The 18,562-nt window shown below is 39.2% G+C and overlaps 1 protein-coding gene across 6 annotated transcripts in view; it reads left to right on the top strand.

The window, feature by feature from the left end:
• Positions 1-18,562, top strand: part of cadm1a (cell adhesion molecule 1a) — a 283,504-nt gene that overhangs the window by 239,658 nt on the left and 25,284 nt on the right. For 4 of the 6 annotated variants that reach the window (XM_077546893.1, XM_077546892.1, XM_077546896.1 and 1 more), the window contains exons 7-9: positions 1,102-1,198; positions 9,331-9,503; positions 18,306-18,401. In XM_077546893.1, the coding sequence (XP_077403019.1) occupies positions 1,102-1,198; positions 9,331-9,503; positions 18,306-18,401 (366 nt within the window). The remainder of the gene's footprint in view (positions 1-1,101; positions 1,199-9,330; positions 9,504-18,305; positions 18,402-18,562) is intronic. The other 2 variants (XM_077546895.1, XM_077546894.1) reach the window with 1 other exon arrangement.

Below are 18,562 nucleotides of genomic sequence, written 5' to 3'. Positions count from 1 at the left end.
CTGACAGCCGTCATATATATGAGTATTGGCATATATGCACAGTAGCTATGTATGTAAGTATATGTGTGCGCGTGTGTATCCCGTACAGAGGTGTCAAAGTCCGGTCCTCGAGGGCCTGAGTCCTGCATGTTTTAGAGGGTTCCCATGTTCAACACTGCTGATAATTATCCTGATGCTATTCATGAGCTTGTCCCATTGTGTGTTAGCATTAAGCTAGTTGTGCGTTTGTTATCCACTTGTTTTTGTTAATTAGATTACTCGTATCTCAAGATACCAGATTGTATTTGTGTGCAAGCAAATTCCAAAAATATATATTTAAAAAAAAAAAAAAAAAAAAAAAGATATTTCCAGAGCTTGTCTATGCAAAACCACCTGGTGGTTGTTTCTCAGAATTACGTGGCATGTGTAAGATCAAACGCTCTAACCCTTCTGCGCTCCGAATTCTCGCCTCCCAGTTCAATGACGAGGTTGATTTCGAACCAGATGACACCTTTCCTATGTGTGACTTTTTTAAAAAAAAAAAAAGAGTTCTGAATCCACAATGCTGAGGTCCTGATATTGAAATCATCACTTCACAATTCTCCATTGTGTGTAATTGCCAACCACAAAAAAAAAAGGGTTTCTTTGGCTTTTTCCCCTTCATTCTTATTCAGATGTGATTCGGAGCTGATGATTCGTTTTTGTGTTGTACTCACTCCTTCCTTCACGGCAACAACTCGCCCTGATGAAAGAGTGAATAGAATAGAGCACGAGAAGAAAGGCAACGTCACACGTGAACGCCGCACATCAGATGCCGTTTTTTTTGTGCGTGCGTATGTTTTGATTGTCGGAAAGGTATGCGCTCCAAACGGTATGGAACTGTGTTGCTTCGTCCGAAACAAGTACAACAGCAAACATACTGCAGAGTGTTTGATAAAGCTCTGTGATGTCGCCCCCCCCCCCCCCCCACACACCCCTTGTGAAATGATTCGGAGGGACTACAGGAAGATGTAGAAGGAAGATAATTTCTCACTTGTGATGTTGGCCCAGTTTTTCTTATCGCTCTCATTCGTTCACTCTCTCTCTCTCGCTCTCTCTCATCCCCCCCCCCTTTTTTTTTAGACAAGCCCGAGGTGAAGATCATGGTCGAGTTTCCTCAGGGTCTGACGAGGGAAGGAGAGAACCTGGAGCTGACGTGTCAGGCCAAAGGCAAACCTCAGTACGACACACACATGAACGCATGCGTAGGCACGATCTGGGCCCTGAATTGATGGCATGTAAACGCAGATACGTACAATGGAAGCAAACTTTGACAACGGCCAAAATACAAAATTCAGGTGCATTAGAACATCATACAAAAAAATTAGCCAAATAGCAATCTTTTTTCGGAAAACGAGAAAAAAACGCAACAAAAAAGAGGAATATAGTCCCCTCTATTTGAATATCTGACAATCTACACAGACAGAAAGAAAAACAAATACCAGGCACGTTGGTATTTTTATTGATATTATGACAGTGGCTTAAAATGGCTTTAGGGAATTGTGTTATTTCAGTAGTCCAAAAGGTGAAACTTGAATTTTACAGATTCATTCTGAGAATAATTCTCAGAGAGCCAATTCCGATTTCTACATTTACAATAAACGTGAGTGTAGCTTATGTCATATTATTCTTTCATCAGTTGATGATTTTTTTTTTTTGTTCGCTGCAAGCTCCCATCCTCGAAATCATTCAAATAAAAAATAAATAATAAATAAAAATCCTGGAATATTTCACTCTGACTTGAACTACTGAAATAAATTTAGTTCTCCCTAATTTAAAATTTTACATTTATTGAGATACTCATATAGAGTATTAGCAATTTTGTTGGTAATATAAATAAAATAAAAAAAATCACAGATCGCTCATGAATTGACGTGATCCTTTTATTTGTCAAATGTCAAAATCAGAAGCCTTGGCACCTTTTATGCACATTTATAAAACAGGGATGTGATTTTTCCGCTAATTCGCGGAATTCCGCTTTTTTTTATCTCCCCCCAAAAAAAAAATATCCGATTTTTTTTTTTTTTTTTTTTTTTTTGTATTTCATTGTGTATGCACATGACTCCGACAGATAACATCTTCTGCTATAACAAAGACATTTGTGGTATGCTCTAATATGAGTTACTTTTCATTTGGTCACGATAAAATTATTTGTTCATGAAATTTGAACTCTTCAACATTATTTATGTGTTAACTTAGTAATCACATTAGTTAGATATGATGATATTCTCAGTGATAGTTTTTAAAAGCAAAGGCAGTCCAATGTTTTTGAATGTGACTGATTTTGAGTTGACTAAAACTGCCATTTTATATGGGATAGTTCAATATACATTGAAAATTTATTCAAATTTGGACCTAGCTGGGTGCCAGCGGCCCCCAGACCCCCGGCTAAATTTTCAGATAATTTCACTTTGGTCAAATCACATCCCTGTTATAAAAGAAAGATTTCCAAAAATAGAAATGAAATTTTGTGTTAGCTTAATACATAGCACACATTCCGTCTAGCATTTTCTTTGGTACCAACCACAAGGAAGTGGTAGAGCAACTCGACACTTGATTCCATCGATTGGTTGAAATTGAATGAAAATGAAAGTATTAAAAAACTAATTGAAAAGTGTTTTGAAAAGTTTATTTGTATCAGTACTGTCAAAAGTCAGAGCTTTAACTCCAGAGTTAACTGCAGAGTTAAAGTTTTAACTCGAAACTTGGCAGCACTAATTTATATATACAGTATATGCGGCGGGGAGGGGGGGGGGGCTGAATTATATACTGTACAAGCAAAGCATCAGTAAGACCAGCGGAGTAGAATGTGACTTTGATACCAACAATGTAGAGCACGAGACACTTAACTGCGTACCGGCTCCGTATGAGGGGGAACCCTTGCAGTGCCAGTGAGGAAGAGTTTGAACCAAGATGAAAGACCCGAAAGAACAAAAGAGCGCCTGATCCCGTCCTGAGGTCAACCGCTTTCTCACTTAACATTCGCGGGTGCATAATGAGCGAACGGAATGGTTCGGATCTTCCAGCCAGCGAAAGGCGAAGTCTGCCTGCTGAAAGACTGTTGAATGTCTGCTGTTGGGTTACAAATCCTGGAACCTGGAAGTGGCCCGATTGTGGTTTACGCGGCCTTTTTACTGGCTTGTCAATGTGGAACGGGTGTGAAGTTGCTATTTTTGGAGGTCCCATCGACCTTGTCCTATCCATACATTCATCCGTCAATATCATGGGCCGGTTCTCATGGAACAACAGTAGTCTAAACGCAAAAGCCCAGATGTCCCTGTCTCTGGTTGGACATTCCAGCAACACTGAGTTAGTGATCAGGGGACATGCGGGGACAGTGATGAGGGAGACTGAGGCATAAACTTAGACATTTATTATCCTCTACTTATCCGGCCCAGCTCACACGAAGGACCAGAACACCAAGAGGTTCTCAGAACACCTAAGGGCGATCGAGTAGTCCCTCCAGTGTATTCTCTGTCTTCCCTAAGGACTCCTGCTTTTTTTTTCCCTAGAGCTCAGTATTGTTCATTCGGTAATTTTACCGATTTGACATGTCATCATCATTGCTCCTTTTTTTTTTTTTTTTGTATGTGCGTGCGAGTATATTCATTAGTTCACCTAAAACCTATTTAAAAAATAATCCCATACCGTTCACCTAAACCGAACACTTCCAGCCAGAGTCGTGAGGCCGTCAGGAGACCCGAGGAAGGACCAAAGAAAGGAAAGTGAAATCCAGCACCGGCCCCAGAGACATCTAAATTCCAAACAAATCAGGCAGACCTGAAGAGACCAAAGGAGAGACTGAGGAAAGGAAGGCCTCCTCCTGGTTGGACAGTCCTGGAACGCCTCACCAGGGAGGCAACCAGGGCACTTTCCTGAGAGCTTCTTAATGGTTTAACACTGGAGAGCGAGCAGCGCGTCCACATTCGGCCTATCACTACCGATCACATCACTGGTTAGTGCTCCAGTTTTTGGATCAGTGAGTGTCTTACCGCTCAATTCTCAAAGGCGGGCGACGTCATCGTCGCTCGTCGGAGCGATGGTGATTCTGCGCGTAGAAGCCTTTTAAAAAGTTGTCATTTGTTTACACGGTGTGGGTGTTTGCGGTATGAAACATAATGAAGTACAAACAAAGCTATTAGGGCCAGAAGGCGGAGTGGTGGGAACCCGACAAACACTTCAAACATCAAGACAGCTGCTGCGTCTGGTGTCTGTCACAGCAGTTTGTTGACAAGGCAGTTCAAATTTGAACTGGAACAAAGTCATCATCGGGAGATGTGAATGTGGCAACGGTGACAAGACTATTTATTCCGTTGGGAGCCCCGAGACCTTCAGAGAACGCAATACAGTAGAACGTCAATCAAAACTTAAATGCTTGCACTGTTGTTGTGCTTATTATGTAGGAGCTGAAGTCACATCTTACCCAGATCTGCAATTAGTTCTGGTTCTGGGTCAGAGAGAACAAAATGTTCAGGGGTGATTTGTTGGAAAACTATGAGTTTCTGTAACTGGATAAGGAACCTTAACTCATTCACTGCCATTGACGGCTATAGACGTCAAAAATTCATTTCAACTGTTTCTAGTAGTTTCACATTTTTTTCCACTTTTGTTGACAAGAGCTTGAAAACCTGGAATTATTTTTATTGTACATTTAGAACAGATATAAAATTTGTGAAGTCATGTGATTAATAACGATTAAAAAATGTAATCGCCTGACATCCCAAATTTTTAATAATCTTTTTTGATTTCTTTTTTTTATTTTAAAATCGTGTCAGGTGATCAAAATTTTTGTTGGTAATGAACTGCATGACTTCAATTAATTAATTAATTAATTCACGATTAATGAGAAATTTTATTTCTGTTGTAAATGTACAATATATATTTTTTCTTTCTAGGTTTTCATACTCTTGTAAACAAAAGTGGGGAAAAAAAATGTTAAACTTAAAGAAATAGTTCAAAAAATTTTTGGACGTCTATAGCCGTCAATGGCAGTGAATGAGTTATTCAAAACTTAAACCTCGTCCAATGACCAGAGTAAGATCCAAGCAAGAGACTCATCTTCATCTCGGACGTGTCTCATGATCTCTGGATTCAAAAGGTTTATTTACATCTGGACCACTCCAGACCAGATGGTTACCTTCTTCCAGGGGAGGTTATTCCGTTTTAGACTTTAATGATCATCACCTCTAAACAACGCTCTGGACCAAAAGATAGTTCTTCCAGGGAGACTGGAATTTACCAGAATGCATATTGGCAAGCCAAAATCGAAAGGAAGTTGGGACAACTGGACCCATTTGAAAAGAAAGAACCATAGCCAAAATATGCTGCACGGACCAGCCAAGGATTGTCCTGTTCCCCGTGACGCTTCAAACCACAACGCAACTACCTCCCACCTCACCTTTGGGGACGAGCCCGATCACCCCCCATATTCATTTTCTAAAAATGAAAACACAATCGATACAGTGAGCAGGGAATTGGAAGTCATTTTCATTAGAGGCAGCTGAGAGTTGTGTCGTCGTTACCAGCCTGTAGCGGGATGGGGGGAGGCCCGGGCAGGCTGCAGGGCGGCCATTTGTATTCAAGACGCCTGCCCTTCCTCTCTCCTTGCAGCCCACATCTTCTGTCTGCTTCCTACACAACCATCCCGTTACAAACTGCAGTCAACCCTCCCCTATTTTTACGATCCCGTTTGCGTTTGCGTTCTCTGGTCCGCCGTTATTCCTAGTGTTTGTGCTTTCTATAATGCTGGCCTCAAGATGGCACCAAAGCCACGGTTTAAAGGAAAGGCGTAAGTGATACGTCGACGTGGGAGACTTTCAACTTTGCCTATTTCAGGAGGAGCCGAGTTTGACCTGCCACAAGATGGTGCCAAAGCACTACTTTTATAATACAGAGGGCTTTGGTGGCATTCACTAGGGGATAAAGGACAGAGCTTTGCCACAAATAGTGATAATCCACAAGTAACTGATGCATCATTGTAAGAAAAATAATTGCCTATAGTTGCCACGCAATGGTGCCAAAGCACTACTTTTCTATTCGCGGAAGATTGAGACAGAGCCCTGCCATGAATACTGTCAATAATTTGTGCCTCACCACTCAGTTTTATAACACACACACACACACACACACACTTCCCCTCCCTCAGTAATTCTGGACAATTACAATTTTAATCAATTTTAATTGAAATATTAAACCAAACTACCATTTACTTAATTAAATAAATCCTGTGCAAAATGTTCAGACAACAATAATGTATGGAACTATGTTGAAGCTAGGAGTAAAGACTACTATTAGCCAAATACATAGAAAAGTAGCGCTTTGGCGCCATGTTGTGGCAATTCTGGATGCGACTTACTGTATTCAGTTGTCATGTCTCTGGGTCCATCTCATGAATGGGAAGGCATCTCACGCGATTTGCTTTGCGCATTTCATCCGGAAAACGTTTGTAAGCGAGGCGGCGCTCGCCCGCCACCGTTAAGCACACTTGTGGTTTGTTCATTTGTTCTTTTTCCCGCCCACGTGTCGTCTCTTCCTCGTCTGTCTCTCCTTCCGCGCCATATCTTTTCAAACAAGTAACAAAAAAAAAAAAAAGTGAGCCCATCAGCGCTTGCTCGGGGGAAATAACCGTAGCGGCGACTGTGGCGGGAATAACGTTTTGTCTTTTTCCCTCCCTTTCCCCTGCGCCCAAGGTGGTTCATTGTCATAAAAATGGAATCTGTCATGCCGCCATAAACCTCAGTCAAGGTAGACATAAAGACGGAGCCACCTACACACAAGTACACACGCGTGGCAAACCGGCAATTTGCAGACAAAAGCCCGCCACGGTGTGACTGTGGATTTTTTTTTTTTTGCCGTGTTGACAGAGCACAAAGAGAGCGACGTCATTATAATATATGCGTAAGCTGCCTTTGATTAGCCTCCTTTTGTTTTCGCAAATGCCTGCGAGAGGTTTTTGATGAAGTGAAATGGCGGCAAAATGTGCTTTCGGGCGAGATGATCGTCTTTTGAGGAGCGTGCGGCGCGTCCTCCGGCGTTGACGTGCGTTCCTTCAATTAGCGCCATTAGCCAGGTCATAATCGGCTCGGCGTTGTGGAGGAGATTATTGAAAAGACACTAAATTAGGCACACGTGAAGACCGACAAGATATGGCAGCGTCATTTTACATGGATAATAATACGTTGTGAGAGAGAGCAATCAAGCTAGAGTGCCTGTAAAGTGAAAAGAAATATCTTGAGTGTTGTTTACAACTCTGCCAAATTGGAATGATTTTAACATTTCTGTGAAATGAGGCTGCTGAAGTTGTGATGCTACTTCATCTACCGTGTAAAGTCCCTGGCTGCACTCTGGCTGTCTTGTCTGACTTTGAAAAAAAATGTTTTGTTTTGTTTTTGTTTGTTTTTTACAGGAGAGCTCAGTATTGTTCATTCGATTTGACATCATCATTGCTCTCCTTTTTTTTTTTTTATTTTTTTTTTAAAACAAATCAATTAAAAAAAAATTAATAAATGTTTTTTTTTTTCAGTTTTTTTTTTTAAATACACATACATATATATATATACATATACACACATATATATATATATATATATACTTTTTTTTTGTATGTGTATGTGCGTGTGCGTGCGAGCGTGTGTGTATTCATCAGTTCACCTAAAGCCCATTAAAAAAAATCCCACACTAATAATATAATATAATAATAAATTGCCAAATGCAGAGACATCAATGTAAGTTATCACGATGTAGTGGCTCTCGCTAACAGACAGAATTAAGTAACCAGAATTAGGTTAAAAAATTCTATATACGTAGACCATGTTTCTATAAATTTTGATATTTGGTTTTTATTTGAGGCAGATATTTTTTCCATTAAAATGTGATTTATGAGGAGGTTAGACCATTGGTCGATATTCAGAGTTTGTTTATTTTTCCAGTTAACAAGAATTGTTTTTTTAGCGATAGTAAGGGCTACAAGTGTAGATTGAAATTGTTTATGTGGTAAGTCAGTTGTTGTTGTTAGGTCACCTAGCAAACACAAGTTTGGAGATAAAGGTATCCTACAGTCCAAAATAGCGGAAAGTTTTTCTAAGACTTTAGTCCAGAAATACATAACCGGAGTACATAACCATAAAGCATGAACATAAGTGTCTGTAGTGTTTTGTAAGCATTGGAGACAAATGTCGGAGTCTGAGAGTCCCATTTTCTTCATCGTATATTGAGTAATGTATGTTCTGTGAATAATTTTATATTGGATAAGTTGTAAATTTGTGTGTTTTGTCATTTTAAATGCGTTTTCACAAACGTGAAAAAAAAATGTTTTTACCGCACTCTTCCGTCCTCTCTCGGTGGCGTGCAGGCACTCGCAGCCAACAACGAGGCGCTTTGAAGCAGCCCCACCAGCCCAGAGGGCCTTGTCCACATGCTTGCTGTCAAATCGGACTGTTTGATTTCGATTTTTTCTCCCTTCTTTCTGTTCCGCCTTACTCTGCAGGCACTCATGGCTGACGACGAAGCGCTCTAACATATACCCACAGCTAGCTAGCCAACTGGACGTCAACAATTGCGGCAAATGAGAGCGGATGTAAATGTCATCTTTACACGCCACGCACCACGAATGGCCCACGGGCCGTCATTTCGACACCACTGCTGTAACGGGTTCCTGTACATGGAAACAACAAACGACTCAAGTTATCTTCCTGTGACCAGATGGACATACAATATATGATAACAATGTTTGGAGAATATCGCTTTTGTCTTCCGACACAAGTGCATCGTATGATCCGTTATCCGAAGCGATTCCTGAGCGGCGTCCGATCTGTAACAAACCACAAATTGTGTATCACGATCACGGCTGTCCCCCACACTTGCAGCAGCACGATATCTTCTCTTCCACGTATGGAATTCAGTCACAATAGGAATACTCTTGGTGTTTCCCAGTCTTAATTACGGCCATATAGAACATTTTAACTACCACATTTGCATTTAGAAGATTTTCGCCCCATAGGAAATTATATCACTTGAATGAATCCTTTCCAGAGAATCCATTCCATTAAATCTCGACTGAAGTGTACAGTTCTTTAAATAACATTTGGAATGTAACTACTAGAGGCAGTCTGCAGACCTCCGCCAAGGAGGAAAGATTTTGGCAGTAGTGAATTGTAGCATCTTAGTTTAAGCGGAATGTGCTCATAACCAGTAATGGAATCTCAGTAAGATTTTCTGAAGGTTTTTAAAGCACACTTGAAGTAAAATCTTGGTTAGATTTTCGTTTTTTTTGCAGTGCACTGAAAGTCACCGCTTGATTTTTTTTTTCTGCAGGCCACAGCGGGTCAACTGGGTGAAGGTGGACGACGACGTGCCGTCCCACGCCGTCATCACCGGCGCCGACCTTTACATCGAGAACCTCAACAAGTCCTACAACGGAACGTACCGCTGCGTGGCGGCGAACTCTTTGGGCGAGTCTTACGACGACTACATCCTCTACGTCTACGGTATAACCCCCCCCCCCCCCCCCCACACACACACACACACACACACACACACACACACAAAATATATAAATATGTACGATAGTTTCTTGTTTTTTCTGTGTATGAATGCCGAAAGACGAGCGCTGTATCTGTGGATTGCTATCGTGTAGCGTACAGTAGGATTGCAAAAGGGGTGGTAAATTTCCATGGGAACATTTTATATATATATATATATATATATATATATATATATGTATGTGTGTGTGTCTGTAAGTAGTTTGTTTTTGGGTTGTCAGCTATAAATTCCCACGAAATTCTCTTTCCCATGGAAATCTTCCAATTTTGCAATCCGCCAAGCACATACTTCATTTCCTCCAGTTGCGTGAAAGGTCATCTGTCAGCATTCCGACGTACAAGCGGGATCCACCTCTCTCTGCGTCAGTCCAAACTAGGTCAAGCCCTTAACAACTTTTCCATTTCTTGATTCCTTCCTGTTGTTCTTGCCTGCTCACTTCCTTTCATCCTCGTTGCCACATCATCACAGCACATTTTCACACTGTTGCAACCAATAATATGGAGACCCTGAGCCGCCCCCCCCCCCCCAAACTCCTCAAGCACGGCATTACGCTCTAATGTGCCCGCTGTTCTGTGCTAAATGACTTCAATCTCACCTTCCGTAGATAAATAATTTCCCGTCTATTGTCCGCGAGAATTGGAAGAGTGAAAAGGTTTTTCTTTTTGTTTCGTTTTTTTTTTTGTTCTTTTTTTTTTTCTGGTCATGAGCGGCGCGCAACGCCTGATGGACGCCGACTGAATGGCTTTTGTTTATAAAACGCGACGAGTCGTGCTAATGAGAAGCGCGATGAAACAGCGGAGAACCGCGTTGCCGGTACAGAATTGCGCCGTAATTTATGTGCGTTGTGTATTTCCATATTGCAACTTACAGAAAAGTTTATTGTGAAAGAAAAGAAGCAAGATCGACAAGTAGGTGTAAGCATCTCTCCAATAAAACACAATTCGATACGTAATGCATCTCGATACAGTCAAAGGACAGTAAGTTTCAAAGTGGAACGATACAATTCAGTTTGATTACGGTGTGGCATTCAGTTTCTTGTTGTCGTTTTCCATACATATGAATGAATGAGCATGTCGCTACTGTAAATAAGGCATTTCCGTTACGTTATATCTCACCAATAAAAGACGAGCCGATACATATGGATATCATTTATATTGGAACGATTCGATTTGATGCAGTTTTATCGTTTAAATAAAAACCCCATTTTCTGAATTCAAATTGTTTTTGTTATACCCGCACATGCCACACATTGGCTTAATAAAAAGATTTTTATTTCATTTTATTTGAGATAGAAATGTGATGCAACTCTTCAAATGTCATTACCATTAATAGAAAATATGACAATCTGTCTTATTAATTAGGAATGTGTGGCCAACAAATGTTTTTTTTTTTATCCTGTTTTGTCTCTCAAATCATTTACCGTGTTGTTAATCCGTATGCATTTTGAATGTATTGTCTTTTCGGCAATATTACAACAATTGTGTTCCCTTGGATTCAAAATCGAAAATGTCCCTGTCCTCTTCTGTTCAGTCCATAACTATTTCCTCGTTTGATACCACGTATTTATTGTCCTGACTTTTAAATGGGTTGCAAGTCTTGCCCCTCCCCTCCCTCCTCCATCCACCCACATCACCCCCCATAGAGAGCAAAACAACCATGTAGCTTATGTAAAGGCTGAATTTGGCAGCAAAAGCAAAGTCTAACGACCTTGGCATCTATCTCGGGATGAATACATGCATTAGATCGGACCACCTGTAGTTCCCGCACACACCCGAACACAACATGTCACGTTGTTTCCAAACAAAACAAAACACACAAAGATGTCTGAAGTCTTAAAGATGTTAAAGGTTCAAAGATGCAGCGGGTCAAATGCAAACAATTGCGTAGTGGTAGAGTGTCCTTTCTGAGACTGGGAGGTTGTGGGTTCAATCCCCGGCCAGGTCATACCAAAGACTAAAAAAAATGGGACCCTGGCTGTTTTACTGGATTTTGACTGACTTTGCAAGGCCCACAGAATATTTTGTCCTCACCAAAAGAAAGATTATAGTCTCCTCTTTCATCAGGAAAAAAAAGGTATATTTGCAGCAATTAACTCTTTGACTGCCAAAAACGTTAAATAACGTTTAGTAAAATCCTATGGAGGAGTGCCAAAGACGTTAAAAGACGTTTGTTTCAAAACAGAGGTGAAACTAACCATTTTCTATTGTTGATTACTGAAAAACGGAATAAGGTAGAAACAAACTTATTTTTTCTGATGAACGATGAGAGTCCAATCTTTCATTTGGTAGTATGTGTGTTTCCATAGTCCAAACACATAATTTTCTGTGGACCTTGAAAGATCAGTCAAAAATGCTTAAATCGGCTGGCACCCACGGCATCCCTTTTCTGAAAACGTCTGGCAGTCAAAGAGTTAACATTAGAATATAGCTAAGTTTCATCATTATTCACAAATCTGTTAAAACGCTGGGGAAAAGAGCCTTTTTGCAATATGGCCCTGGCTGATCTCTTATACTCTGCTGCCACCTGCTGGACGTTATTGTAATTACTACCATAGCTTTTTTTTGCAGTTGAGAGGCTGCATCAAAGCCTTCTGTATGCTCTAGCATTAAAAAAAAAAACCATGAAAATACGTCTTTGGGACACTTAAAACATTTCAAATGGAATGTATTTATACAAACAAACCATGTTCTAAAAACTCATTTCAACTAACTATTTGTTTAACTAGCAATAATGAAAAAATGAAGAAAGAAAGAATTCTAACCCTGATACGACCACAATGGCCATTTCCAGCAGAATCCGCACTCCCTTGGCTTTTCGTTTGTTTTATATCCCGTGTTATCGTTGACCCTTTTGCTGCACGGGAGCCACAACAACAGCACACGCGTGTGTATTGCGGGCGTGCAACCCCATGAAAAAGTGCGGCCGCCGCCTCGGTCCCAGACCGAAACAAATGCAGCCGCCCCAAGCCTCCCCGTCTAATAGGTGGGATTGCAGCCTATTGTGACCCCGCGTGATGGAGAGCGCCGTAAGAGCGGCTGACACTAACAACGTTTACGGGCCAAAAGAATGCGTCGGCTGTTGCTCAAAGGGGTCTGGCCAAATGGCCCCAACTTTGCAGGGGTGAGAAAACACAACCATTCTGCTTTTCGCTCTCGCCGCCGAGTGCCAACGGGAGCCAAAGGGTCTCGGCTTGTTTACTGCCGGCCAGTAACTAAATTTTTCTCGGCCGCCGCCGCCGCCGCCGCCTCCCTGCTCCTCTGTCTCCCGAGTCGTACTTATTTTACTGCTTTACATTTCTCCTCCGTTTAAAGGGAGTGGTGCCTCGTCGTCTCGCCGGGCCCTTAAGTGGCTTCCGCAGGAGGAAAACTGTCGTTCTGAAATCATCGTTAGCTATGTAATAACTGCTGGGGTTGTGCCTCGCAGTTGTTATGTTGTGGGTTCGACTCTCGGGCTCAGGCTTTCATTAGTGGCATTTGCATGGTCTTCACTGTTCTTCTCTCTCTTCGGTACGCCTGCTTCCTCCTAAAGTCCAAAATATGCATGTCACCGTACTAGCCGAGTTCACACCACGGTTATTATCGGTAACAAAAACTAACCGATTCATTAAAAGTAACATTTAAAACAAACATAGTGGATGGGATGAAACTAAAATGAGAGTTTTTTTTAATAAACAATAACTAAAACTACATTTGACATTCATAACATTAACTAGTAGGGATATCCAAACATCACTCTACGATATGACGATATGGAGGTCGCGATACGACAATTCTCACAATATTGTGGAGAGGTTGGTGATATTAAAAAAAAGGTCGCAATGTAAAAAAATAAAAAACTCATATTAAAAATAAAAAATCCAACTTTATTGTGCTTTTGTACATGACCAACCTACAATCTCTAATAACAATATTAAGGCACAATAAATGAACAAAATTAAGGCAATAATATTAAGGCACTTGCTAACGCACGCTACTCGTTGAGTTCCTCCACATATTGACTCTTTTCTCAAGCATATCACGTTGCCCGTCATCTGACCATTAGCGTAGATTTGAAACATTGAAGGGTCAAAACATGCCTTGTGAAAATTAAACTGCACTAAAAAAAAAAACTAGCCACCAGAGGGTGCTAAAACTGCACAAATGCAAATCAGCTTGACCTTTTTTTTTTCACAGATGTGCTGCTTTTAATATCGTGACATGCCGATGATGATATTGTGGCAGTTTTTATATCACAATTTTGCCATTCTTGTTACATCCCTGTTGACGAGCAAAAATAAGTGTATTTTGTTTTGTCTTACTATACAGCCGTACAGAAGAAGGAAAGTTGAAAAGTTGTACGTCGTTCACTTTAATTTACTGCACAATACTTAGTCAGCTTTTCTTTTATCTTGCAATACATACTCTCAATATGAAAAAAATAAAATAAAACTAATACAAATTAAACTAGAACAAAGCATTTTCGAAAAACATAGCAACCAAAACAATTGGTAGCTCTATAAATGAATAAAAACTAAGTGAAGTTAAAAATCGAACACAAAAAAAAAAACTGACGTGTAACTAAAAGAAACAATAGGAACATTTGGTGCCTCAAATCCAGTCATTCCACTTTCAAATATTTTAATATATGTATCAAATCGTCTTTTATTTGTGAGATATAACTTTAAAGGAAATGCCTTTTTACAGTCCTGACAAGTTCATATGTATGTGAAATAAGAAACTCAATGCGTCGTACTCTTAAACTGAGCCGTGCAATTGCCAATCAACTCGTAATCCCACTGAATCAAAGAACCAAATCGTTGCACGTATTCAATCATCGATATTGAAAAATTCCAAACTGTTCAACAAGTCCTCTAACAATAACGACCATATTGGACGCTTTAACATGCACCAAAAAAGTGTTACGTAGTGCAGTTTAGCGACCTCCGTCGGCCATGTTAAATAGTGAAAAAATAGTCATGGGAATCGAACCCGGGGCTTCTGGTCGGAAGACGAATGTTTATCTTACTGAGTTAACAGGTTGGTAATGTTTTTTTTCAGTGTTGACATGCATGTCAATTCGCTGTTACGGATGAATGGTCGGGGTTAGCATGAGGCTTTCTCTTTCTCTCCAGAAAAAAAATAAAATAATAAAATAAAATAAAAATAATTTACAAAAAAAAAGCATGAGGTTTTCTCTTTCTCTCCAGAAAAAAAAAATAAAAAATAAAATAAAATAAAAATTATTTACAAAAAAAAAGCATGAGGTTTTCTCTTTCTCTCCAGAAAATAAATAAATAAATAAAATAAAAGAAAAATAATTTACAAAAAAAAAAGCATGAGGCTTTCTCTTTCTCTCCAGAAAAAAAATAAAAGAAAAATAATTTACAAAAAAAAAAGCATGAGGCTTTCTCTTTCTCTCCAGAAAAAAAATAAAATAATAAAATAAAAGAAAAATAATTTACAAAAAAAAAGCATGAGGCTTTCTCTTTCTCTCCAGAAAAAAAATAAAATAATAAAATAAAATAAAAATAATTTACAATAAAAAAGCATGAGGCTTTCTCTTTCCCTCCAGAAAAAAAATAAAATAATAAAATAAAAGAAAAATAATTTACAAAAAAAAGTATGAGGCTTTCTCTTTCTCTCCAGAAAAAATAAAAAATAATAAAATAAAAGAAAAATAATTTACAAAAAAAAGCATGAGGCTTTCTCTTTCTCTCCAGAAAAAAAATAAAATAATAAAAGAAAAGAAAAATAATTTACAAAAAAAAAGCATGAGGCTTTCTCTTTCTCTCCAGAAAAATAATAAAATAATAAAATAAAAGAAAAATAATTTACAAAAAAAAGCATGAGGCTTTCTCTTTCTCTCCAGAAAAAAAATAAAATAATAAAATAAAATAAAAATAATTTACAAAAAAAAAAGCATGAGGCTTTCTCTTTCTCTCCAGAAAAAATAATAAAATAAATAAAAATAATTTACAAAAAAAAAGCATGAGGCTTTCTCTTTCTCTCCAGAAAAAAAATAAAATAATAAAATAAAAGAAAAATAATTTACAAAAAAAAGCATGAGGCTTTCTCTTTCTCTCCAGAAAAAAAATAAAATAATAAAATAAAAGAAAAATAATTTACAAAAAAAAGCATGAGGCTTTCTCTTTCTCTCCAGAAAAAAATAAAATAATAAAATAAAAGAAAAATAATTTACAAAAAAAAAGCATCAGGCTTTCTCTTTCTCTCCAGAAAAAATAAATAAATAAAATAAAAATAATTTACAAAAAAAAAGCATGAGGCTTTCAATGACACAGTGAGGTTGTAGGCCGCTACAAAACATGGAGTCAAACAATTATTGGCCAAATAGCTCAGTGAGATAAACACTCGTCTTCCGGCCATATGGACCGGGTTTGAGTCTCACTTTAGTATTTTTGCGCTATTCAACATGGCCGACTAAGCTAAGATTCGTAAGACTTCAAAATGAAGGACCGTCTCAAACTGTTCCTGGTTCACACATGCCATGTAAGATGAAAGTCGCTGGCTCTGCCGATTTTCCACAAAGGCCGCGTGAAAGGGGCTTGTGATGATCCCCAACATCTGCTGTCTGTCCCCGGCACACTTGACAATTGGATGAAAAAAATAAATAATCGGACAGCACCGTCTGCCGGCACACTCGGCACCAAGCGGACCCATCTTTTTCGTTCGTCAAAGTTGTGGAGAAATTAAAATCATGTCATACACCGGCAGGGTCCGACTCACCCGAAGGTCTTGATCTGGGCCTGGACCTACCTTGGCTCCGGGCGCACTTGGACGCTTTGCGTTTGAACGACTGCTCGTCGTCAAAGGCTAACAAGTGTGCAGATTTGTGCAGTCTGCGTGAAGCATACCCGCCCCGAGGCAAACAAGCCACTTTCATATGAAAAACAAGCTCGCTACACTCGTCGGAGACATTTACCCACGGCGCTCTAACCTTTATTAACTTTATTACCTCCTTCATGCAACTTTGGGAGGTCATTATTTTCAATTTGCCTCAAACTGACAGTCAAAATAAACGTGTTAAAAACCGCTGAGGATTGCTGCCGCCGATGCAAAAAAAAAGAAGTGGTGCAGCTAAAATGGAAAATACTTGCCAAATAAATAAATGCCAAATATATCCTAAGAATAATACTTTGTCTACACAAATGGCTGCCACCAGTCATCAAAGATCCAAATCAAGTCAGTTGTTCACAAAAAAAGCTACTTGAACACTTGCCGATCACACAATAAATCCACAGATCAAAGACCCTTTGTTCAAAAAAATGTTGCTTGTTCACAAAAAGCTTCTCAAATGATGGCTGCTGGTCACAGACGATAAGAATTCTTGAATGTCTGACACCAGGCACAGAAGATCCAGATCAGTCATTTGTTCACCAAAAAAGTTCTTCTTCTAATCACAGAAGACACAATTTTTTCTACAAGAAAAAAAAACACAAAAAGAAGATTCAAATCCATGTACTTTGTTTATAAAAAGGTGTTCAAATACACAGAATATACAAACTATATATATTTGTTGGCAAAAATTTGCTGGCTCGACTGTCACAGATGCTTCAGTGCAAAGTCATTTGTTGAAGTTAGGGCTCAACAAGCATAACATTTCCCATCACCGATTAATCGGCCAATTAACTACAAAAAATTTATAATCAATCAAATAAGTTGGGGTTTTTTGCATCCTCGATACATACAAAATAAGATTTTTTATTTTTATAGTTTTTATTAATTATATATTAACTATATATAAATATATATATATATATATATATAATTTATTTTTAAATTTATATTTTTTTCTTGTATCTTTGATTTTTATTTATTATTTTTATTGTATATTACAACCGCGCCACCCCACCGAATGGGGTTTAAATGTCATTATTTTGGTGATAAATACTTTTTTTTATATATATATATATATATATATTCCTCTGCACTTAACTTATTTGCTCCCAAAAACGTATAAAAACATTCTATTTTAAATATTGCAATGGTCCCAAAAAAGTATTTATACGTTGGGTTTTTTTTGTTTGTTTGTTTTTTTATGCTAGAGCATACAGAAGGTTTTGATGCAGCCTCTGAACGGAAGAGAACACTTAAAGTAATTGTAGTAATTACACAAACGGCTAGCAGGTGGCAGCAGAGTATAAGAGATCAGCCATGGCCATATTGCATAATGGCTCTTTTTGACAGTGTTTTCAACAGGTTTGTGAATAATGATGAAACTTAGCCACATTCTAATGCTAATTGCTGCAAAACGGAAACAAATACAAATATGTATTTCTTCCTGATGAAAGAAGAGACCCTAATCTTTCTTTTGGTTCTTTGGTTCCATGTTTTATAGCAATAGAATACAATATTCTGTGGGTCTTGCAAAATCTGCCAAAATCCAGTAAAACAGCCCGGGAGCAAAAGGAGTTGCTTCAGTGAAAATGGCTGCGAGTGAAAGAGTTAATCGTGGCTGCGTTGTATGTTTTTCTCTCCTCCCCTTTCGCAAACTCCTTTTTGTCCCGACGCCATCAAACATTCTCTTCTTCGCCACCAACTTTTCCTTCGTCTCCTCCTGCTGATCATCCGGAATTAGCCAACGCATTTGCTTGTCAACGCAGCAGCACCCGTTGCTCATTAGGGCGTTTAATCACTGCTAACAAGGGCCGTCTTGCTGCGCGAGCCGCATCACATTTCATATTTTTGCGTGGGTGCGCTCATTCGTCCCCACCCCCTGTGAGTTTGTCATGTATTTGTCTTCTCATTCAGATGCTCCCACCACCACCCCCACACCCACCACTGCCACCTCCACCACCTTCATCACCACCTCTTCCTCCTCCTCCCTCCACTCCGAAGCCGCCAAAGGTACGGTATCGCCCTCAAAATGGCACCTGATCAGTTTGAAGTTGTCATGACGCCATTCGCCACTAGATGGCAGACATCACTTAGTAGTAAACGTATAAACGGCGCGGACGCTCTCGCCAGCACGGCGACGTGCGACTTAAATTTGATGTGACAGTTAATTA

Source organism: Vanacampus margaritifer, chromosome 16 (assembly GCF_051991255.1).
Source record: "Vanacampus margaritifer isolate UIUO_Vmar chromosome 16, RoL_Vmar_1.0, whole genome shotgun sequence".
Taxonomy (NCBI): Eukaryota; Metazoa; Chordata; class Actinopteri; order Syngnathiformes; family Syngnathidae; genus Vanacampus; species Vanacampus margaritifer.
The sequence above is the reverse complement of the archived record's forward strand: the minus strand, read 5'-3'. Positions and strand labels throughout refer to the sequence as shown.